This window comes from Camelus dromedarius, chromosome 16, assembly GCF_036321535.1.
Source record: "Camelus dromedarius isolate mCamDro1 chromosome 16, mCamDro1.pat, whole genome shotgun sequence".
Lineage (NCBI taxonomy): Eukaryota > Metazoa > Chordata > Mammalia > Artiodactyla > Camelidae > Camelus > Camelus dromedarius.
In genome coordinates, this window is record NC_087451.1 from 57,014,571 (window position 1) to 57,024,348 (window position 9,778).

The window sequence follows — 9,778 nt, forward strand, 5'->3', positions numbered from 1 at the left end:
GGCCCTCAGGAGGCTCACTTCACCTGTCTGGGCATCGTTTCATCACCTGACAACTGTTTATCAGATCACTCACCATCCCTCAGGGGTTGCTGATATGATTACGTGTTTGCTCAAAGCCCTCGGCACATCACTCAATACGGGAGCCCATCCTCTCTCCACACCTTTGCCCCCACAGAGTGCACACACGCACACACGAGCGCACGCACACGCACACATTCCCTGAGAAAGAGGCTGGGCCAGGTCGTGCACAGGTCCTTTATTTTCTGCACTGGCACATACACAGGCTGACAAGCAACAGAAGCGTGAGAAGCGCTGTGGATAGCAGGGCAGATATCGACAGGGCTCCGGAGCCCCTGACTCCAGCTGTTTATAAGCAAAGGGTGGGAAAGGGCCAAACATCTAGAAGGAGGAAACAAAGGACACTGAGGGGAGGACCTGAGGGGAGTGACAGGGCCTTGGGAGGGAGCCTGGACACTCGCAGGCCACAGGCAAGGAGGTGGGGAAAGAAGGCCCACGGCCAGGCAGAGGGTCTCCTCACCTACACAGAGAAACCTCTGATTAGAAACAGTAATTAGGGACTGAGGAGAAAGGGCCAAGAATTGAGGGAGAGGAACCGGTTCCTAAAAGTCAACAAGTACTAGGGAGCCACCTTTAATTTGGGGGTCAAGGGGTGAGGGGCGCGTGGTTAGCAGGGTACCCAGAACAACTTCCTACACCCAGGCCGGAGCCCTGGCCCCAGCTCAGAGCTGGGTCTGGTAGCTGGTGAGCCTCCCCCTGGGCTTCTTATGCCCCCTGGGCCACCACGTGATCCAGGCCCAGCAGCCACAGCTTTTGCACCAGCTACAGAACGAGGGTCGGGGTTCCTTCCGCCTGTCCCAGAAAAGGCTCGAGGCCTGGGCCCTCAAGTTGCGGCCCAGGTTCATCAGGACAGAGGGTGGGCTGGTGACAGACCGGGGGTCCCGTTTCAGAGCATGGGAAGGAGGCTCTGGGGAGGGGGAGACTTGGCCAGGCAGCGGAAGGAGGGGCCTCAGGCTTTCTGTGGGGCCTCTGCAGGCTGCTGGGAAACAGCAAAGCCTGGAAGAGAAGGGGGTAGATGTGAACTGGGGGCTTGAGAACCATAGGCCTGGCCTGGGCAGCAGGCGGGGGCTGGGCCTGGTCAGCTCTATCAGAGAGAGACAGCCACCACTGGTAGTTATGCAGGTTGCCTGCTGCCCAGCCACAGGGGTCACGGTTCAGTTTACAACCTACATACCCTTACATGGCGACCCTGATGAGGCCACCCAGCCATGACCAAAGGACTGTCAGAGTCAGGGCAGGCCAGATACAATCATGAGGCTGCCAAGAGGTTATAAACTTCACAACTGACCCAGCAGGCCAGGCAGACACCAGGACAGGGTTAGAGGGGAGGGCTGGGTCAGGAAGGTCACTGCGGCACAGTGGTGAGGAAAACAGGTTCAGTGGCCTTGAACAAACTACTTTGTTTCTGAACCTCAGTTTCCTCACCAAATGGGGACAGTACCTACCTATAAGGTTGTGAGGATTAAAGGAGATAATTCGCATCACTAAGTCATCTTTGATATCTCTGTGAGCTCCTTGAAGGCAGGGCTCACACGGCTTAGCACACAGCCTGCGCTCAGCGAATGCTGCTCCCCAAGCTTTGGGGTTTCCAGCTGGGGAGAGGAGACCCTAACCCACCCCACCACCACCCTGCAGGAGACCCTAGCCCACCTTCAGACTCACCCAGGGGACTGGTCCGACTGTGGCTGGTGGAGGCCTTCGTCCCAATGGCCTGGGTGGCCCCAGAAGGCCCCTCTTCCTCCCAGGCCCTGGGAGGGTGGTTGGCCCTGTCCTCCTCCAGCCTCCGTAAGTCCTGGGTCGGCACCCTGGGCTGCTGCTCCACGATCCCGCCCCCCATGTTTGTTTTGGCCTGCTGCTGCCACTGCTGCAGGGTTGGGGAGCCTTGGGGATGGGGGAGGCAGGGGTAGGGGATAAGGGAAGGGGGTGGGCAGAGACAGGAAGCTGAGGTGCGGTGGGGCCAGCAGTCCCAGCCCTGACCCCCAGCCCAGCCCCCAGGAGGAAAGGGGGTGGAGGTCTGGAATCCTATGCAAATTCCACATAAATAAGCACGGGGTGGGGGGGCCCACAGTTCCCACTGAGGGGGACCTGAGGTGCCTATGTAAGTGATATGCAAAGTCCATGCAAATCAGCACGCTGAGAGGGGCCAGGCTGGGGTAAGTGAGCACTTGGGGGGCTCACCTACCCTCACCTGTCATCGGCTCGATGATCTGCAGCTTGTCCGGCTGGCCCGAGGGAGGCCCCCACGGGAGCACTCACCTTTCTGGACCATCTTCTGCTTCAGCTGCCGCCTGTAATGGGCATCCTGCCAGCTGGCCAGTTGCTGGAGGACATACTTCATGTCCAGGTGCGAGGAGCCCAAGCCGCTGGCCTCCAGAGCTGAGGTCACCACACTCATTCGTGCTGCCTCATCCAGCTCGGGCTCCACCTCCTCCCAGGCCTCAGCCTCCTCGGACACCAGCTCTGCCTCTTCTGTGCCCCCCTCCTTGGCTGGCACCGTCTCCTGTGTGGCCCCCAGCTCCTCCTCGGGCACCAAATCCTCCGCAGGCACGAAATCCTCTGCTGGCATCAAACCTTCCTCGGCCTCGAACCCCCGTCCCCGCTCTTGCTCCTGACTGTGGCGCAGCTCGTATCTGGGCAGGGAGACAGGAAAGTCTTTCCCTACCCTCACCGAGGCCAGAGCCCCCATCTTCACTCTTCCGGGACATCTCCAGCCACTGGGGCTGAGGAGCTCTCCTGCCCTCCTGCAAGTCGGCACAGTGATTACTCGCAGTCGTCCCAGCCAAGGGGGAAGGCAGCTGGGTACCAGCCTCAAGGCTTCAAACACCCAGCCCGTGAACCTGGTAGAGAGAACGGTCACCAACACTGCCTAGGCCCCGCCTTCCCCCAGTCCCCCACCCCGCCACACGGAACAGACCGACAGGAATAACGTCCCCTCTGTCCACATCCTTCATTATTTAACCTTCACAAGCCATCCCACAGCTAGTGGCCATAGGAACAAATCCATTTCAGCAGGGCTCAGACAGGTCAAGTAGTTTGCCCAAGGACACATAGCCAGTAAAGGGATCAAGCTGGGACTCAGTCCCAGCTGTTCCCAGCTTCTAGGCCAGTGCCCATTAGCCTCTCAGCCCCTGGCCAGGTGAAGGCAAGGCTTCGGTCCCGACTTGGAGAAGCCTCCAGGCAGACGGCCACCTACGCAGCAAGAGAGGCACCTCCTTCCCAGAACAACTCAGCCCAGCCACCCCAGAGAGCAGGGCCTTCTCTAGGGTTTTAGGGTCGCAGAACCAGCTGAAGGTGGTTATCTGGCCACTGAAAGGTGAGGGCAGGTGAAGGGGGAGCCCCTGGCTGGCTTACCCCGGGTCTGACGTCCCCTCTGGAGTCACCTCATAATTCCTTCAACAGAGAAAAGGGCTTTCACTGTCAACAGAAGCTGAAAGTGCAAAGTCCCTGGGGCCTTGTCATGCAGGAAAACCCCGGGTAGAAATGATGGACCCAGACTGTGTGCACAGAGGAAAGACGTTGAGTGGAAGAGGCGGGGGGACCAACTAGGTGGGTGGAGGAGGCAGGAGGAGGGGCACCACGGGGGAAGGGAGGTCAGAGCCTGAGGGCAAACCCTTCCCACCACCAGAAAGGCTGCTGCCCAACAGGCAGGCCAGAATGAGTGCAGGACCGGCAAGGGTCTGGGGGCCGGGAGCACACCTTTCCATAAAAAACACAGGGTCTGAGATAATTCTCCTTAGAGATGTCCTGAGCTCCTCAGCCAGGGTCTCCTGGAAATCAGGAAGCACCTCCTGAGGTGGAGACGGGGGGACGTTACCAGAGGATCCCTGCAGAACCCCCCACCCTGCGTACATCTAGGCACAGGAGGGGACTGCGGGTAGACACAGGGTGCACAGAGGTGAAAGGCAGGCAGCCAGGGGGCCTCACCAGAGGTACAGTGTATGCGTAGCGGGTAACGGAGCCAGCGGGTGCCCGGGCTTGCTGGCGGGGGTTCTTCGCCTCCTCCCGGGTCTCAATCAGCACGCCCCCACACTCCGTGTACTTCTCCCGCAGGTCCTGCAGCTGGGAACCCCCACAGGTTCTGCCGGGACCCAGGCATACCCAGCCCAGACACAAGACCCACATAATGACATGCAGGGAGACCCTGGGCAGGACCCTGGCCTCCACCCTACTCAGACTCCAACTGAACAGCCACCTGCCAGGCCCTGTGCCAGAGACGGAGGGGATGGAAAGGACAAACCCAGGTCCCACTGCAAGGAGCTTGTCCTCTCGGGAGAGTCAGGCAGCTGCCCAAGGACCCTGACACCCCCCTGCTTGGAGCCGAGGGCTCTAAAGAGCCAGGCCAGGAGCCCAGGGGGTGCCTCACCTGGTCCTGGAGCTGCATCTGGATTTCTTTCTCCGAAGCCAGCTGCTGCTGCAACTTCTCTGTCTCAGCCCCATACTGGAAAGACCCAAGACCGGTGAACCCCCACCCCAGACTTCCCCATTCCCACGCACCCCCTGCTTCTGGCAAGTCTTGTCAGGCATATCAGAGAGTCTTTGGTAGCCCTTTAAATAAGAAGTCACATGGAATGAGGTCAAAGAAGGTGGGGGAGTCATGTGGCCTGGTTCCTAGAACACTCTGTGACTCTGGACATCAGTCCCCAACTTGGGATGAGGTGGCAGGATTAGGGGCTCTCTGAGGTCTCCTCTAACTCTGACCCTGACACAGAGAGAGGGCCTTGGGCCTCTGAGCCGAGAGCTCCATGGGGTGGGGGGGAGGGAGGTGGTGGGGGGGAGGGAGGTGGGGGCGGGGTCCCCAGGGGCCATGGGGCGGTGACAAGAGGGAGCCCCGCCCACACCCCTACGCACCGACTGGCAGCGCTGCTGCAGCTTCATGACCTGGGTCCGCAGCTGGGCCATCTCCTTCTGCTGCTCCTCATAGTTCTCCATCCTGAGCGCCAGCACCTCTGACAGCTCAGCCATCTGCTGGCTGGCCTCCGCTGGGGAACAATGGGGAGGGGTCAGCCCTGGCTCCCCAGGCCCTCAGGCTCCCAGACGCCTCTGTCTGCCTGCACCCCTCAGCTCCCGCTGAGTACCCGAGGTTCCACAAGGCCTAGCATCCCTCACTTGGGTCTTCTTTTCAATAAATGTTTATTGCCTGACAGAGCCGGGTGCTAGGTGAGCAGTCGGCAAGACCTGACCCCAGCCCACACTGAGCTCAAGACTCATGCAGAGACTGAGGGAGAAAGAAATCACAATCGTGCACATTACGGGCTGGGATGCAGTGCACGTAAAGGGTGCACCGGGCGGTCATAGCTGCAGCAGCCAGACCAGCCTCCGCGGGGCAATTGGGGCTCTCAAGGCAGAAGGGAAGACAGGAGGGGTGTGGAGAGGCCCAGAGGCATCACAGGACAGCACGGAGGGGCTGGGGCAGTGGGCAGGGCCCAGACCACTACGGCTGGGGTAGGGAGACAGAGGCAGATCCTTCTGGCAAATGGGAAGTTATCTGGGGGTTTTAGGCAGAGAAGTGACACTGTTAGATTTGGTTTTAGAAGACTCTTTTGGTCTGTGTGCAGAAGGGCCTGGAAGGGGAAGAGTGGGGGTGGGGAGACCAGCGAAGAGGCAGCTGGGGTGGGGAAGACGGAAGAGACTTGAGCCTTTCCTAGGCTTTCCCCCCATTCCTAGGAGGTAGAAGTGACAGAATAGGGGAACTGGCGCCTACTCCAGGGGCCTGGGACCAGGGAGGGGTGGGGGTAAGGGGATTCAGGGAAGCCAGGGGGAAGGCAGGCCAGGCTGGGGGTTCAGCTGTTGCCACCTAGAGTCTGCATCTCCCCAGCTAGGCCCGGGCATCTCAGGGACCAACACTGTGCCTCGCCCATCTTTATAAACGCACAGTGCCGCACAGCCACTGCCTAATGCATGACTCTGAACTGCCCGAGTCCCAGTGCCTGGGACTGCCTGGTCTCTAGCAGCTCATGGCTCCCTCCCTTCCTCGCTTCTAGTTCCCTCCTTGCCCCTCCCCCAAAACAAAAGAAGACAAGCTTAGAGGAGCCCCATAGCTTCTGTACAGCTCACTACAGTTTGCACAAAGCCATAACCCCTGGAGAGGTCAGCAGCACCAAGATCATTCACCCCCCTTCTACAGATGAAGGTTCAGAGAGATCAAGGAAATTGGCCAAGCTCACACAGCTGGGAAGTGCCAGAGCTGTGACTTGAACGCAAGTCTCCAGGAGTGTCCTGGGTCCTTCACTCTGCTCCTTGGGACAGCCCCCTCCCCCCAGGGCACAAGTTCACGTACAAAACTGCTCCACACAATCCAGGATGAGCATCTGCTCCTCTTCCTCAAGGTCGTCGAGCTGAGAGGCCTGGAGGGAGGGAAAGAGGAAGGGGCAGGGGAGTCAACACCCCCTGTCCTGCACACGGGGCGCGGCCCTCCTTCCCATCCGCACCTCCTCTCTCAGCTGTTCATTCTCCTCCTCCAGCAGCCTCAGCTGCTCCTGCAGCGCTTCCAGCTGTGGGCAGCAGTGCAACTCCCGCTCCGGCAGGGCAGTCCTAGGGGAGGGAGCAATGGCAGTCACAGTTCAGAGGCTTAGGGACCCAGTTCCCAGCCCACCCAGGGTTTTCCCCTACCCCCGGGCTGAGTGTGATGGTTTCAATTAGCCCCAGCAACCCTGCTGGTAAGTACACCGCGTTCCACTTTGCAAACACAGAAACAGAGGCTCCGAGAAGGGAAGGGGCCGCCCAGGTGCAAAGGCAGGACACTTACGGCTCGGGGGCTTCGTAGGGATGGTCAGGCTGCTGCTCCTCCTCTTCCTCTTCTTCCTCGTAGTCCTCCCCTTCCTCCTCTTCCTCTACTTCTTCCTCTTCTTCATCTTCATCCTCCTCCTCCTCCTCATCAGAGTCTGAGTAAAGCTGAAGGAGGTCATCCCGCAGGCTCACCTGGTGTCTGAGATGTGAAATCTGGCAAGGGGAAGAGGAGCCCTGGGTCTTGGTGCCGGCAGGGGCAGGCACGGGTCCTGGCACAAGCGGGACGGAGGCAGGCTTGAGATACACCCATCCCCGATCCTTCCCGCCCAGTTACCTCCTCCCTGGCCGAGCCCAGCATGGCTTCCAGCTTGCTGTTCTCCTCCATCAGAACACTGTTCTGTTGTACCAGGGACTGGCCAACGTGAGCTGCCATGTTGAGGTGTCGCTCTCTCTGCAGAGGGACCCCCACCCATGGGGAATACATTCCCAGTTTCTGGGCTCTCCGAGACAGGTGGGAGAAGCAAGGGGCTGGAGGGAAGCTAGGCCACTAGAGGAACCCTCCCATCCCCTAGTTCTCTAGGGTACTAGACAAGAGCCTGCCATGAACCCTGCCTGACTCAGTTTTCCCCTATGGAAAAAGAGCAGATCGGACCAGATGGCTCTAAGAGCTCTTCCAGCCTGGACATCCCACATCTACCTGCCTTCCATAAGCAGTACCCTCAGCTTAGCCCCAGAGATGTAGCCAAGGAGGAAGACTCCTACCCCTGCGGGACAGAATTCGAACGGGGACCTGGCTGAGGCTGGGACTGGCCCGGATAGGGAAGGCAGCACACACCTCCTCTAGCAAACTTAACATCACTTTGACATCCTCTTGGGTGATCTTCTTGACTGGCGGTGGTGCGACAGGACACAGCGCTGTGAGAGAAAAGTGGGCAGCAGGGTCAGGCAAAATGGGGCATACACTAACCCACACCCTACTGTTTCCTGCCCTCAACAGCAAAGGTCAGCCACAAGGGAGAAGATGACTGAGCTCCCTCTCTGCCCCCAATACCCTCTCCATATCCTCAGAGTATTCAGCACTCTCTTCCCTGCTACCAGGGCCAACTGAACTTTTTTTTCCCCTCTAAGATGGTGTGGATAAGGTAAGGAGATCACAGTGCTACACATTCAGGTGGAACCCAGCTCTCAGACGCCTGGGTCCCTGGAACCTCGGAAGACGGAGGTGGCTAGCGGAAGTACAGCACCGACTGACTCATCACCCCTTCCCCAGAGGGCAGCCTTGGCCGGCTCATCGGAGCCTCATGGATCATAAAAACAAACGCAGCCACCCACCCTGCACCTGTTGCGTATGGAAAGGAGAGGAGAAGACTTCCCCAGCACTGGAGTAGGAGGCACCTGAGCATCTAGACCCAAGCCAGAGATCTCCAGAGACCCAGGAGAGGGTCAGAGGGAAGAGGAGAGGTAGCATCTGCCTGAGAGTCCGCCCACCCCCAGGATTGAGGGGAAAGCGCGGTCTTAACCCCGGCATTCAGAAGATTGGCAAAACCTCCCCCTTCTGCCCACCCCCGCCCCGGTTGCTTGCGCACCAGGCTAGCGCAGGCTCAGAGCGCACCCGGCAGCGCCCTCCCGCAGCCCCCCGCCCCTCTCCTGGCACTGCGGTAGCCTCGGGAGGGGGGCACTGAGACTGCGCAGATCTGCCGCAGCAACAGGCGCGAAGACGGGGGCGGGGGAGCGCGCGGTCCCCGGGACCCTACGCACTGAAATCAGGGAACGAACAGAAGGGGAGGAGGTTATGGGGACGGGATGACAGGACAGACACCGCAGACTGTGACAGTGGACAGGGCTCCTGGACCCGACGGGCTCCCCTCCTCCCTGGAGCTGCCCTAGTCCCATCCGCTCCAGGAGCCCGGGGACTTAGTTTACCTTCCTTAAGCTCCCGAAGAAGGGCGATGCGCTCGGGGCCAGACACCGCAGGCCGCCGGCCGAGGTAGTCAGCCGGCGTCTTCCAAATGCCCGCCGCCTTTCCAGTCCCCAAGCCAGTGGCGCGGGGATCAAAGGGCCCTTGGCATTTGAAGCGGGTCCGCTGCGCTTCCGAGTTGTCGGGCACAGACTGAGCATTTCTCTGGACCGCCGAGAATGCGGACGCGCCCTGGGCTCCTGCCTCCGATCGAGCCTCAGAGGCTGAGCGAGCTCCCACCTGGGGTCCCGAGACGGATGTGGATCCAGATCCAGCTCCCTGTCCAGCCGCAGGTGCCTGCGCAGAAGTGGGTTCAGAGTCGGCAGAGGGCTCTGGAGTGGGGTTGGCTGCGGGGGGAGGAACCGGGGTAACTGCTGCGGGATCCCCGGGTCCCGGCCTGTCCCCGTCCCCGGGGCAGCCCTGCCCCGACTCTTTCGGGCGCATTTTGAGTCCGCAGTCGCCTGCCGCAGCCCGGCCTTTATAACCTGTGCCTGGATGCGCGCCCGCCGGGCCGTACCACGAGCGGGAGGGGGCGGCCGTGGAGCAACTGGTGGTGCCCGGGAGACGGGGTCGCGCAGGGGGCTAGCTAATGGGGTCGGAACGGAGCGCAAAAGGAAGCAAAGAGCAAGGAGAAGAAGCGAGTAGACGTTCCAGCTGGTTCCGCGGGTTTGGACTCCTAGTGCTGCGCTTCTCTCCCCCTCTCCACCTCCGGAGAATGGTTTTGCCCAAAGTCGCCGCTTCTCGGGGATTCGGGCGCAGAAACTCCGAGGTCCCTAACTGGGGGCCACCCCCTTGCTCCGCTCTAGCCCGGAGCTTTCTGGCTGCCTTTCCTGGATCTGGCTTGTGAGTTGGGGCCGTATTGTGTCTTTCCCCGTTAACCGGGAGGTAAATCCAAACTCCCGCACGGTCTCCCCACACTGCCCAGTCTGGCGCGTCACACACTGATCCTCGCGCTCACACCCCCAGTTCTCGAGCCTCTCAACAGCCCCCTTTCTTATTTCTTAGTTGGTCGTAATT

General features: G+C 60.3%; 1 protein-coding gene across 4 annotated transcripts; it reads right to left on the bottom strand.

The window, feature by feature from the left end:
* Window positions 1–241: 241 nt before the first annotated feature.
* HAP1 (huntingtin associated protein 1) lies at window positions 242–9,205 on the bottom strand. 4 transcript variants are annotated; one of them, XM_031469624.2, is made up of 14 exons: window positions 8,728–9,205; window positions 7,640–7,719; window positions 7,139–7,255; window positions 6,824–7,017; window positions 6,507–6,609; window positions 6,356–6,422; window positions 4,927–5,057; window positions 4,442–4,516; window positions 4,003–4,131; window positions 3,775–3,866; window positions 3,430–3,468; window positions 2,335–2,708; window positions 1,741–1,942; window positions 242–1,074 (listed from the first exon to the last, which is right to left on the bottom strand). In XM_031469624.2, exons 1-14 carry the CDS (start codon window positions 9,203–9,205, stop codon window positions 741–743), a joined length of 2,415 nt encoding a protein of 804 aa, XP_031325484.2. In that variant the 3' UTR covers window positions 242–740. The 4 variants fall into 4 exon arrangements, with proteins under 4 accessions (XP_031325484.2, XP_031325483.2, XP_031325486.2 ...); XM_031469623.2 differs by having other exon boundaries at window positions 4,003–4,137; XM_031469627.2 differs by having other exon boundaries at window positions 888–1,074; window positions 1,741–1,959; window positions 4,003–4,137.
* Between the last annotated feature and the right edge of the window lie 573 nt (window positions 9,206–9,778).

Excerpts from the sequence above, each read along its gene's own strand:
- HAP1 (XM_031469623.2), bottom strand. The coding sequence starts at position 9,205 with ATGCGCCCGAAAGAGTCGGGGCAGGGCTGCCCCGGGGACGGGGACAGG. Across the intron at positions 7,018-7,138 it reads TGGGCTCGGCCAGGGAGGAG|ATTTCACATCTCAGACACCA; the intron begins GTAACTGGGCGG and ends TCCCCTTGCCAG. Across the intron at positions 3,469-3,774 it reads CCTGTGTTTTTTATGGAAAG|GAATTATGAGGTGACTCCAG; the intron begins GTGTGCTCCCGG and ends TCTCTGTTGAAG.